Raw genomic sequence first — 14150 nt, 5'->3', positions numbered from 1 at the left:
TAATCTAGTTCATTAAGACAGCAGTTTCCCAATATCATTTGTATAAATACATATTAGTCAGTCAGTGACTGATACAATATTTATGCAAGCTGAATATAACGTGCTACATGAAGGTTAGAGTTGCTGCTTTGGAATGAATGACGCTGAACAGGTTTTGCTGTACTATAAAATGTGATGCGGTTGAATGGCACGCAACAGGCAGAAAGTGGTCGGGTAAGAGAACTGCCTGGTTTCTCTGCTAAACCTATATAATTGTAATTAACACAAGAGTAATATAATTGACTCACTCCCATTGCTATGAACCAAAATATTAATACATTATTCATGTTTCCTTGTTAGCCAAGCACCAAGCATCTGACTGAACCAAGCGTTGTGACTATTTCCAACACTACATATTCTTTATAATTTGTCTTCCACAGATCATTTGTATTGGTACTTACGAGGCAGCTTTTTATAAAGGCCCCTAAGTGGAAGTGAGATGACTGGCTCCTGCGGCCGTAATGTGGTAAAGTCCCTTCCTCAGGGCGACCGTGAATGACTAATGATTCCTCAAGGAGGGCGTTTCGAGCGACATCAGCAAAGCAAAACACACACAGAACCCAGCGAGTCTGTCTCCTCTGAACGGCCCACATCCACAGATTACAAACTATCTGGAGGGGGGTGCCACGCCTAATGCAGACAAACTGAACAACTACACTGGATCCAGCAGAAGCAGGTCAATAGTCTATTAAGGGTAGAGGGAGGCTCTCTCAGTAGCCCCTCCTAGTTCATTCAAAGATAACAGGCATCAGAACACAGGGTTGCAAGCCAGGGCTAGTATCTGCGCTACCCTGCAGAGAGCTACTCTCATATCTGTCAGTCTGATAACAGCTGAGATCACTGCTGCAAGAGCCACCCATGTCCTGATAAGACACCAGTAACAAGCATCCCACCCTTCTTCAGCACCAACAGTAAATACCTGCCAGTCAGCTGCTTCACAAAATTGCTTTCCCATTCATAGAGAGGCCTGGGGATCCTTGTTGGTCTACTTGGACTTTTTGTTATCAGCTCCAAATGCCTTTGAAGTCTTGGGGCTAAAACTGAAGGGAAAGTGTGTGTGTAGGATTTTAAGTCTTGTAGATTTCATTGATAATGGGCTCCATTGATCCAGTATAAAAGGACATATAATCTGTTTGTGTTATGGTTTGACCCAGAAACTCTTCAGATTGTGTCAAGATGGAGAGGCAGTGACAAGTTAGCAGCTATTAGTGTGTACTTATGTACAGCAAACTTTCTACACGTAGCTTTCACCTCTTACCTCCTCATAGTCAGATGCCTTGTGGCTGTTGCTGAACAACTGTAGATTCAAGTGCTTATTCTCGTGGAGGAAGTCTTGAAGCTCATTCTCCTAGGCAAAAGAGGCAGAAAGGAAACGGTTTAAAATCCACAAGTCACAAAGATTAGACCAGAGCACAGCACTCAAGCCCAGTATGTTGTTAGCAATAACCCATGCATTATTCATCCAAGAAGACTGCTTGAGTTTCTCTTGTACGCTCTAGAAAGCATCGCTAAAAGAAGCTGCCACTTCAGCTGCTACAGCAGAACAATAAGAATGTCATAATAGTTTTCTATGTTAGCATCTCGGATACAAAGCAATGAACAGAACAAGAAACTCAGAGAATGTTGTTTTTCACTGCTGCGAGCGTTTTGGAAGCAAACATGTATTCAAATACTACACACACACACACACACACACACACACACACACACACACACACACACACACACACACACAATGATCTTTCCTACCAAGTGCTTCAAGCTGGGAGTAAAAAAAAAAAACCCCTTCATTGGAGAGAAGGAAAACTTAATTACATTCAATCAACAGTCGCGTGGCGTGCCGTGAATGCAATTTGCAGTGCCAACTTGAGACTTCCCTGAGATGTGCAATTTATAGCAGCAGCAGCAGCAGCAGCATGTAGGCCAAGGGTTCTTCTTGTCTGGAGCTAAGAAGCTAAATGGCTCATGCATGATGCATTTACTGTAAATACAGTGCATCCTAATGGCCTGTGATGGAGAGTCTGCTCCTTTATGTTTTACTTATGAAGGATGCTTCATAAAAATGACCCAAGAGGTAAACTTGGAACTAACATTAATGCACATTAATGCACAGCCTGCGTGACGTTTGTGTTACATGCACACCAAAACACAGAGAGACACATTTTCTTTCACGATCACATGGTTTTCTATTTATATCTTATACAGAAATGGCAAAAATAACAATAGCCAACACCGAAACTAATTTTTGTATTTGTTTATTCCCTTTTTTTTTAAATTAATTTCTTCACTTCGAGCCAAGGAAACAGGGAAGCTCTACAGCCTTTTAGCTTTTATGCTACAGCACAGTATTGCCATATTTTGTAGATCATATAATATCAATACAGTGAGAGCAAATATCTATATCTTACTATATAAAATAAAAACAAATGGAACTTTTTAGTGCTGGAATAATAAAATCAATTCTTTTTCAGTTCGCCACACGATGCTGTTGTTTTTTTGTTTTAAATGACATCAGCATATTTGATATTTAGTGTGAGAGTGGAAATTGTTGCAATTAAGATTAAGATATCGTGGAAAGAATCCAAAAAGCACAATGTGCATTTATATCAAACGTGTCTTGGATTTATTTTGCGGAAGTATGGGACAAAGCAGATGGATATAGCACATGGGATTTGCAAGGATAGTCATCCGTCCCTCTTCTTCAGGGTCATCTTAGCTGCCGCGTAGACACCCTTTCACACTCACATTCACACCTATGGGCAATTTAGAATCACCAGTTAAGCTAATCCCACTAACCGCACTAACTGTGTTTGGAGTTTGGTGGGAGGAAGCCGGAGAGAACCCACGCAGACATGGGGAGAACATGCAAACGCCACACAGAAAGGCCCTTTTCAGATGATGAATTCAACCCAGGCCCAATTCACGGTGAGGTAACCACCACACCACTGTGCTGGCCCAGGGAGTGCTATATGAAAGTAAAATATTCTGGGACTACTACGAACATGAAGGCTCATCTCACGTGCCGCCATTCTGAAAACAGCAAATATTAAAAAAGCTCAACTGAAAAAGCAGCCGACAGTGGGCGCATTTATCTTGACAAAGCTACCTCTCGATTCAACGGGAGCTAAGAAAATGACACGATCCATCACCCAGTTTATTTACAAAGACCTGAATCCACATAGTTGTTGTAGAAAACAAGGGTTTGGAGTCCATGTGACAGCATCGTGATATATTTTCATAGACGCCGCCATACCCAGGCTACAGAGAAGTTAAACATAAAGCTGGGGAAAGTTTGAGTACAGCAGAAAGGAGTGCATCAACTTGTGACACACTGAAAAAAGATAAATCGCAATATATGCTACTGCAATACTCAGCATGTCACAAAATGTTTAAAAGTGCTAAAATATTGTATCATAGGTTACGTGTCACATCGTTGGACCCCCGCCTCTAACTGCTGCTACTCTCTACACCTACTTATGACAATACTAGCGTGACATCCGATACACAGTATACATTAAAGTCACATATGTAAGACCATAGAAGAGAAAACACTATCAAGGAAAAGCAGAGTAAACAACAGCCTGAAGACAGTACGAGAGTTGAGAGTGAGCTTTGCTTTTTTTTTTTTTTTTTTTTTTTCGCCTGTCCCATTTGGTTCTTTAGCCATCAGAATTGTTGTCTGAAGACCAACAAGGATACCCAATGGATTTACTTTGCCAAATGGATCATCGTGGCATTGCCGTATTGGTCCATTTGGTCGATCTTTGTTTTTATTATTTATTATATTTTATTTTCAGATGTTACAGACGGGACAGACATGAGTGAGAGATAGGAAAGGGAGAAAGAAAGAGGAAGGAAAGGAAAAACAGAAGGGGAGAGGGACAGTGAGAAAGGGGGGGAGAAAAAAAATAAAAATCTCCTGGATCACCTGTTGAGAGAAGAATAGAAAACAAGCAAAAAAAGACAAAAAAAAACAAAAAAAAAGCAACATACTAAACACAACACCATCGCATTAATCTAGCTAAGTGTAAACAGCAGTAAATACTAAATATTCAATGTTGTTGTGCAGCACGCAGGACAGATGTGCTTCGAAGTAGCAGCCAAGAAAGGTGTAATTTGGGTCTACGAGCAGTGAACACCCGTGTGCATACCTGTGTGGATCAGCGCGCTTGTATTCCAAAGGTTTCTCCATGTAACGATCTGCTAGGGAGTGTGGGGGGGCCACAGCCCCGTCCTCCAGGGTGTGAAGCAGGTATGGAGGAGATCAAAACTCCAGACATCCAGAGGCCCCCAGAACACAAGAAACCATGGAAGACCAACAGAGGGGCAGCCGCGCCACTGTTCCAGTAAGAGCTGAGGAGAGTCCCAGATGAGGGTTCACTCAGCAGCCGCGGAGCAGAAGCCAGGGGGAGTTGCAGTGACGCGCCCGTGAGCTCCGCCGGCCGCCAGCTGTGCCTGAGTGACCGAGCCCCAGGCCGAGAGGCCGGGGGCACCCCACCCCCGAAGGGGCCCGAGCGAGCCACAGGCTCCAGGCCCCGATAAGCGGCCGCCAAGGAGTGAGCCGGTGTGTACCTGGACGCCCACCCCCAGACACAAAGAACCACCAACGCACCGACACCTGAGGGAGTCCGCCACCGGCAGGGGAAGTGGTGGTAGGTGGAGATAGGCCTCCAAACCTTGGAGGGCCTGAGGTGTCCCCAGAGAGGTGGCGTCTGATACCCAACCTGACATATAGACACAGACATACAGGCACACACAGACACAAACATCCATTCCCCCCCTCATGCTCTCAAATGCACTCACTCCACACTCAACCAACGTGGAGACAGACATAAAGAGACGCTGTACACACGATCACACTCCCCAAGCGTACTCTACAAACCGGGTCTAGGTATCGGTGAGCTTTGCTGCTTTTTCATTCATTTATGTCACAAAAAAAAAAGATTCCACTTGCATCGATTCTGTCCAGTCAATTTTAATGCTTCCCGAACAAGCAGTAGATTGCATTGGCAATCCTATTCATATCCATTGATCCTTCAATTCGGTGTTAATATGGGCTGGCTGAGCCTCCAGGTGTTCCCGCTGAAGGACAAACAGCTACAGAAAAAAAAGCAAAAGCTGACATTTTGCCGTGCATACGCTGAAAGAACAATATACTGAAGCACTTTAGACATCCTGGTTTGTTGTTGATTTAAGCATTTCAATATGACTGCCACCCTCATTTAAAATCCTTTTTTTTTGGTGGTGGGGGATTTGGACGTGACAAAACACGCATAACGATGCAAACCAAATTGTGTCAAACACAGAGAATCAGCTGTGACTTTGTTCTATATTGTTGACGTGTTAATGCTTTAAACAGATCAGCGCACGTCATAATCCCTTGGCAAGACACATTTTTACGGAGAGTCCGTGAGCCAAGCTGTGGAAGCATTTCAGTGCAGAAAACAGCGTGGCCTATACTGAGCCGTCCTCGGCGTTATTCAGCTGAAAACCTGAGATTTCTGCTGAGATGAGATTTTCTTGCACACCAACACAGACACGCACACAAAGAACAGCAAGTTTAACTGAAAGGAGGTATTACAAAAAACAGACAGAGAGCAAAGAGACTGAATTATAGGAAAAGCGACTGCCACACAGCAATAAGAGGGGGGGAAATGAATGAATGCATTCTATTTGATCTGGATAGGAGAGCTAGGACAGTTTCATGAATGATACGCAGTGGAAAAATATAATTAGGCCTTGGGGGCAGAGTACCCGGCTACTCCTACTCCAAATGTGCATTTGGTCCAGACATGCTCTGACTCAGCTTCGTGTGCCGCAGCAACGTGTTAAGTTTTGATAAGGCTGACAGATGAATCAACTCTGCCATTTAACTCGCAAGCAATGCAAACATTTCACCCACTAACTCTATATTCAGCGGCCTCTGTTCGATGTGGATGAAAGCATCTTATTCCTCTCGTTCAGAATAGGTAATTGCCAGCTGTCTAGATGTCCAGCAAAAGGAGAAAGCATATACTTCCCCTACCTGAAGACTGGTTCCTCATGACTTCTGTAATCTCTAATATTATTAGGAGGTGGCAGTAGGTATTGAGTTGTATAAATAAACTCAATTATAGTGTCAGAAATGTGCCTAAAATATCATCTAACGGTGTAGAACTGTGAAGATGACCGACTTTAAACAGTTGGTCAGCTTCACAGTTAGACTTTTCCTTTTCCCCCCTTACACTTGAATCTCTACAACACTTTAACACACCAGGATTCCACGGACACGACGCAAAAAGCAAAATGAGCCACTTTCTGTACTATACAAAAAAGAGAAGAAACATAGTCTATCTTCAAATTAATTTTGGACACCTAGAGTGCGTGCCATGTGTCCAAGGCAACATGAGATGCCAATCGCACCTTTAACAGAAGGTGCTTGTGTTTACAAACTGCTCCTTAATGATAACAAAGCTAACCACAAAGATGCCCTGGAGATAAATTTCGGCACTGCTGTAAAGAACCTGGACTTATCGAGCCTGCCCGCCGTCTCCCTCAGCACTGATCTTCGATTATCGCGGACGCATATTCGAGCAACGCTGATACAGCTAATGCTTGTCGCCATGGTAACAGGCTTTAAATGCTCGCGGAGGCACGCTCTGCTGATGGTCTGTAGCTGTACACCCGATACCCAGGAAAGTAGAGGTGCCAGATGGCTGTGACAGTGTTTACTGTCACTCACACACTCAGTCAGATGATGTGTTTATATACACGGCCGCTGAACTCACGATGAGGGGGGACATTAATGAAAATGTGCAATCTCAACACTGGGTCAAAAAAAAAAAAAAAGAAGTATCAGTGTGTATTCCTATTGACACTGTTAAAAATTCGCCAACAGCGCAGGTAATCCTGCACGTTTGTGCTTCTTTTTAACATGAGATGTAGAGGAAACAGAGGAGAGAGAGGGAGTTGGTTTAGACCAAACAGGAAGTGACATTACTGTCAACTCGCCATCCCCTCACAAAAAAATTCCCTGGTCTTGTCTCTGTTTGCGTCGCTGTTCTCAAAGCTTGGTGGAGCAGGGGGAGATGAGAGCTGTACCGCAGTCTGTGGAGACCAGCCTGCCATTTCTGCTCGCCATTTGGGGACAGTTTGTCCTTTGGGTAGCTTCCCCTGGACTCAGCAGGCTAATAATGGGCGAGGAGGGAAGTGCTGCTGTGGGCAGGGATGGCGAGAGGAGGGCAGCAAAGAAAACTGTCCTAATGCAGTGTTTATTTAGGGCAGAAAGCCACACACAAAGACAGCTCGTCTATAGAGGGGGGGCTCGGGGGTATGACGAAATGAATTCAAATGGTCCAGGACCAGACAGTGCCATTTAAATTACTGCCGAGTCCCTCGAGCTCCTACCTTTCATAGAGAAAAAATTCAATTTCAGGCCATCTGCACTAGTCTTTTACTACTCTCTTTCAAACACGTATACTTTTATTGTGGTGCCAAACTTCAACTTTTTATAAAGAGGCTTTGATGTCTACAGTTTTTTTCCCCCCAGCTCTCAAACTACAGAGAAGAGAAGAATAATGCTTTATCTACTCTCACTATCACACATACTCTAAAATTCTTTAGCTGAGCATTTTGCCTCAGAGTGCGTGGGTAACCAACTTTAACCACTGGAAATTCATAGCAGAAAAACTTTGCTCTCTCTCAAACTCAACTTTAATGGACAGAAGCATCTCCAGCTTTGGCACACTGTGAAACAAACTGATTAGTCACTCTGGCTTGGTACCATCAACTCGTCTACACGTCCTTGCTGCGAGAAGCCGTGAGAACTCCTCCTGTCTCAGGTACAGAATGTTTCTCCAGTTAAATAAATAAAATATAGCAGGGTAATTATTGCCTTTGCTGGTCACTGGTTATTTTAGCACATTTGGCATTTAGCCTGGCCTCAATGACAAATCCCACCACTCCCACCCCTCCCAACACCACCAAACAGTAAAATTAAAAACGCTGTCTTGTGTGATCTGCCTCACCCTCCAACACTGCACACAGTCAGAGGAATTCGACTCGCTTTTCTCCAACAGAGTGGCTCTTAACAGAAAAAAATAAAATAAATTTAACCTTCGAGACTTAATTTAAGACATCAGCACCACATTCAAATGCCAGCATTGCTAAAGTAAAGGTACACTGTGTTTGATTTAATAGAAAGCCTCTCTATATAACTTCTACTAACCAACAAAACTGACTTATTCTGTCATATCATGAGATTAAAATAAGATGAATCCAGTATAATAAGATTAAATGTGTAGTTTTTTTCGTTTGTTTGGTCTTTTACTAATCAGCAGGGCCCGTCTGTTTCCCTTTTTCTTCTCTTTACCTTTTGTCCTGAGTCAAGGCCACTCCAGCGGGAAGCAGAGTGACATTTCTGGGGCATTATGAGAAAATGTCCTTAAAGAACCACCAAGTGAAAGAGAGTTGTGTAACATATCTCTGACCTTTCGCAGTTGTGACCACACACACACAGCGCTGTGTACCTCTGTTCATTTACATCACAGCTATGTTGTACCGAGCGACTGCGTATACAAAAGAAACCAATAAAGCCACAGCGTGAAGATACTACTGCACAAGATGCGCAGCACTTCTTCGGTTTGTGCACGATCACTCACAACAAGTAATTACTACAGCAATGTGCATCGCTCATTCTCAAATGTGGTCCCCATGCCAACAAAACCCAACCCACAGATACTGCACCCTGCAATTAATTGTTCCAATTTTTTTTTTCATTTCAGTCACTGCCAGGGAACCATGCTATCACTGCCACTCGTTTTCTCAAGGGAGGCTTGTGTGTGATGATAGAAGGCAAAGCTCTCAGGGTACAAATCAATTTTAGCATCCATCCTTTTCATTCAGAGGCCAAAGTATATTCTTGGGGCACTTACCAAAGTCTGACATGTTTGATTCTTTTTCTTCACCTCTGCATCAAGCGCTTCACACTCTTTCCTTCTGGTGCTGATCTCAGTCTCCTGGGGAGATGGGGAAAAAGCAGAGGACAGCTGCTTGGTTTGTCAGGAACAGAAGCTTCCTGAGAGAACTCAGTAAAACTAAACAGGAAGAGACTGAGCTGAGGCTTTTCAGCATTTAGGTGTGCGAGTGCATGTGTCAGGGGTTTGTGTGTATATGAATTGTACATGGGTGAGATTTGCAGAGATTATCTGCTAGAGATTACAAATGTTTCAATGTCAGGGAAAAGGGCTGAAATGCTTTGAAATGAGAGGTTCAAAAAAATGTGGATAGAGGGAGTGTGGCCCCTAATGAATACTATCGTGAAAAAGATCAAACCAAAATCTGCTTAAAACTTCTGCAAATAAAAGCGGGGTTAGACCTTCCTACACCTATGAGAAGCTGCACACAGAGGTGCTTTAAACTAAATGTCAGCAAGCTCTCAATGGCGATGCTTGGGTCGCCATTTGTATTTGATTTTACGTGTCATATTCAACACACGTAAGTTAACGATCTGACGGGATTTTGTTCCCTCATCGCTAAATATGGAATGAAGATTTTGAAAATGTGGTGAAATGTTTAATGTAGAGGCTTGAAGTGGTTTTATCTAGCGGGCGATCGTAGCTCAAGAGTTGGGAGTTTGCCTTGTAATCGGAAGGTTGCCGGTTCGAGCCCCGGCTTGGACAGTCTCGTTCGTTGTGTCCTTGGGCAAGACACTTCACCTGTTGCCTACTGGTGGTGGTCAGAGGGCCCGGTGGTGCCAGTGTCCGGCAGCCTCGCCTCTGTCAGTGCGCCCCAGGGTGGCTGTGGCTACAATGTAGCTTACCATCACCAGTGTGTGAATGGGTGGATGACTGGATATGTAAAGCGCTTTGGGGTCCTTAGAGACTAGTAAAGCGCTATATAAATACAGGCCATTTACCATCTAATGATGGAGTAAAATACCAAGAAAACAACTCCTATCAGCTTAAAAAGAAAGCGACTAAATTCCCCATCAATCCACGAGGCTCATTCAGGTCTAAAACATAAAGGTAAAGAGTCTGAGGTATTTTAACCTTAGTGGGGTTGTCCCTCAAACATGTGGTCATTGACCCACTGTTAACTATGTGCTTGGGTCATTACTACCAGAGGTTTTGGGTGAAACCACTGTGAGACTTTGCCCCACCCTGTGATGTAGTGTACTGAGGTCACCTGATGCGAGGGACAGCCCCTTCTAAGGTTTAAATACCTGGGACTCTCCACCGTTTGATTTTAGAGCTACAAAGAAGAAGCCTCTTGGATAAGAGGTGAAATGCCTTAAACTTAAAGAAGTCCAGCCGCTTTCTTTTTAAGCGCCTAAGATTATCCTGACCAGGATCAACAAGACAGCAAGCAAGCTATTTATTCCAGCTCTTTTCTGAACTAAGGTGGTTCTGTCATACTTCAAGTCTGCCTATAGAACAAAATGAGCAGCTGTGGGTTAGACGTGGAAGCAACCCTTGGAAAAATAATGAGTGCTGTGTTGTGCTTCAGGGTCTCAGCGGACCCCTAAACACACCACAGCATGCACAGCACAGCCCGTCTGCAGAGCGGCGTTGCTGACCTTCCTTCGCAGGATAAACACAGGTGTAATTGGTAACATTACTTACGGCCATGTTCCGTTTAGACGGCCCTGCTATTGTGAGTGCTGGTTTAACTAAGACAAAACAGACGTGACAATATGTAGGAAATCCAGATTAACCTTTAGGGAAACGGGAACTTTCTGTTCATGCTTTATCCTTTTTTTCCCAATATGAATTTTCTGACATACTCGTGTTTACTAAGAAATAAGGAGACTTTATTTGATCCATTACTACAGCTTAAGGGTTTTCTTGGAAAAAGCCACTGCTGTGATCTGGCACTAAGACTTGCACTGAAATTCAGCCCCAATTATTGCAATTAAATACTGTATACCTGTATGGTAGACTGCATCCCCTGTTTGATCGGGGAAATAAAAGGTTGAACATGTTTTCAACTTATGCCTAATATTTTCTCCAAATGATCCGAGTGCTTGTTGTGTTTCCATTAGGCTGCAAGCCGAACAGTGCATTAGTTGGAATTACAGTGAAAAGAAATTCAACTTTCTTCACAATGTGCAATTTGAGCCAAAACATGACTTAAGTCTGGCGCAGTCAATTACTCAGACTAACAGTGTTGTTCAGAGAACTCGTCTCCGCTCGCTTCTCAGTAGGGGCGCACAGAGAGAAACAGGATATCCCTATCAAGGCTGCCGGTGTGTTTAGTCTCATTTGTGTGCCTTCAGTCCAACACCATGGCGACCTTAGCTGGGAAGCTTGGATGCCTTCTATAGTCATGAGAGTACCCACAGTATTTTTTACTGGATATCAGGGTAATGCATAGCTACTTTTACGGTCCAAAATGCACGCCAGCTTTACGTCATCACCGAGATCCTCTGTTTACCAGATCACTGAGCTTTGAAGGAGGAACATTGCTGCTGTGGATGGATGCGTGCGACCACACCGAGGTCGTTATCGTTAACTAAAATAAGCTAAACACCAAAATAAGATGTGGCAAAACATTTTAGTTAACTAAAAAATAAAATAAAAACTATCCTTGTAAGAAAGAAAGGAAGAAAATAAAGCAGCATCTGTTGTTTAAGTGAAAAATTTACCTTGAATAATGAGGTATTGGTGGGCGTGTTTGAGTCAACAGTTTTTAAAAGGTTCTGTGTTTTTATTGTAGTACCTGTGCTTATTTTCCTAAATCTTGCCTCTCACATATCCTCGCCATAGATTAATAACCAGAAAGACTAAAGGTAACACTGAAACTAATGAAAACTAAATTAAACCTAAACTGAATTAAAAACAAAAAGTCAATTTGAAATAAAATAAAAACTAATCAGAACATACAAAATTATCATAGCTCTATATCACACACTCACGCACACACACGGGCAGCATCACACGCCTCTGAGCGAGACTAAAATGTGAGAATGCACGAATGTTTGCTTCCTCATAGCAAAGCTCACAGGCTGCTTTGAGCTTGAATATATCCATTGAAGGCATTTTTGTTACTGCTGCCCTCCTGACCTGCTGTCGTTCTGACTGTATTTAATAAGACAGTGAGCAACAGGGTCAGAGAACAAGATGAGGAGGAGGATGAACAAGCTCTGACCCTTTTGTAACCCACAACCTTGTGGCATTTCACCCCAGGAAAGCATCAGATTACTGGTTAAATCTTCAACCACTTATCCGTGATGGTGGGTCCAATAGCTGAAGTCAACACGCAAGTGTGCACCCAGGATTTCAAACGATTTAGCAGTCGTGTGAATGGAAAGAAATGGAAGATGAACCCCATTTCAAGCATAGAGTTCATGATTAAGTCCTGAATAAGGTGAAGATAGGAACTAAAATAAAAGTATGGCTGTGGAAGCGGCGGCGGCCTAGAGGGAAGCGAGCCGGCGTCAGGAACAGGCTGAGAGCTCGTGCACACCGTACACCTCTGCCTAGCATCCTGCTCGCCAACGTCCAGTCACTGGAGAACAAGCTTGACGACCTCAGGGCCAGGATAAAGTTCCAGAGAGACATTCGGGACTGCAATCTCCTCTGCTTCACCGAGACATGGCTGAACCCAGCGGTGCCGGACCACGCCATCCAGCCGGCCGAGTTCTTCTCGGTTCACCGCATGGACAGGACACGGGACTCGGGGAAGTCAAGGGGAGGCGGCGTGTGTTTAATGGTGAACAACAACTGGTGCAACAGTGCGAACGTTGTTCCTCTCACACGCTCCTGCACACCAAATCTGGAACTACTGTCCATCATGTGTCGTCCTTTTTATCTACCTCGGGAATTTACATCGGTCATTGTAAGTGCCGTTTATATTCCACCACAAGCGGACACGGTCACCGCCTTATGCGAGCTGCATGAGGCACTCACACAGCACCAGACACAACACCGGGACGCTGCGCTTATTGTGACGGGGGACTTTAATAGTGCCAACCTCAAACGCGCAGCGCCGAACTTTTATCAACACATCACCTGCCCCACCAGGGGTGAAAGGACACTGGACCACTGCTACACTACGGTCAAGGACGGCTACAAGGCACAATCCCGCCCCCCGTTTGGCAAATCTGATCACGCCGCCATCTTCCTCATGCCAAAATACAAACAAAGGCTGAAACAGGAAGTTCCGGTTCAGAGGAAGGTCGCGCGCTGGACGGATCAATCGGTGGCCGCGTTACAGGACGCACTCGATGACGCAGACTGGGGCATGTTCAGAAACAGCTCCGACGATGACGTCAACGTGTTTACGGAAGCGGTTGTGGGATTCATCGGGAAACTAGCGGATGATACCGTGGAGACAAAGACTATCACAACGTTTCCCAACCAGAAGCCGTGGGTGGATAAAACCATCCGCGACGCTCTGAGATCCCGCACCGCTGCCTACAACACGGGACTCATGACGGGGGACATGGACCCGTACAAAGCCGCGTCATATAACGTGCGGAGGGCGGTGAAAGAGGCGAAGCAGCGCTACGGGAGGAAACTAGAGTCACAACTCCAACAGAGTGACTCTAGGAGCCTGTGGCGGGGACTAAGGACAATAACGGACTATAAAGCACCAACAACCGGTATGACGAACGCGGCCGTGACTCTGGCAGACGAGCTGAACACTTTCTATGCTCGCTTCGAGGCTGCAGCTAAGGTCTCCAACAATGCTAGTGTTAGCAGCGCTAACGGCTGCAGACAGGAAGATACTGCCAGCACCGGAAACGTGCTCGTCATCTCCGAGCATGAAGTAAGGAGAGCCTTCAAGAGAGTGAACACCAGGAAAGCAGCAGGACCAGACGGCATCCCAGGTCGTATCCTAAGAGACTGCGCATACCAGCTAGCTCCTGTGTTCACTGAGATATTCAACATCTCTTTATCTCAGTCGGTGATCCCCACATGCTTCAAAGAGTCCATCATTGTTCCTGTCCCGAAGAAACCCCACCCTGCTTCTCTCAATGACTATCGCCCTGTAGCCCTCACCTCAGTAGTGATGAAGTGCTTTGAACGCCTGGTCAGAGACTTCATCATTTCTTCACTACCAGACACACTGGACCCACTACAGTTCGCTTACCGTCCAAATCGTTCCACAGACGATGCCATCTCTCATCT

General features: G+C 44.6%; 1 protein-coding gene across 6 annotated transcripts in view; it reads right to left on the bottom strand.

Moving 5' to 3' along the window:
* The window catches only part of rimbp2b (RIMS binding protein 2b), a 110689-nt gene that overhangs the window by 35419 nt on the left and 61120 nt on the right, over positions 1 to 14150 (bottom strand). For 5 of the 6 annotated variants that reach the window (XM_085293765.1, XM_085293766.1, XM_085293767.1 and 2 more), the window contains 2 exons: positions 8952 to 9035; positions 1298 to 1387 (listed from right to left, as the gene is read on the bottom strand). In XM_085293765.1, coding sequence (XP_085149891.1) covers positions 1298 to 1387; positions 8952 to 9035 — 174 coding nt within the window. The remainder of the gene's footprint in view (positions 1 to 1297; positions 1388 to 8951; positions 9036 to 14150) is intronic. The other variant, XM_085293761.1, reaches the window with a different exon arrangement.

Source organism: Mchenga conophoros, linkage group LG12 (assembly GCF_057382185.1).
Source record: "Mchenga conophoros isolate Kocher_MC1m ecotype Shallow Benthic linkage group LG12, M_conophoros_male_GT1.1, whole genome shotgun sequence".
NCBI classification, from domain to species: domain Eukaryota; kingdom Metazoa; phylum Chordata; class Actinopteri; order Cichliformes; family Cichlidae; genus Mchenga; species Mchenga conophoros.
This window is presented reverse-complemented; position numbering and strand designations above follow the sequence as displayed.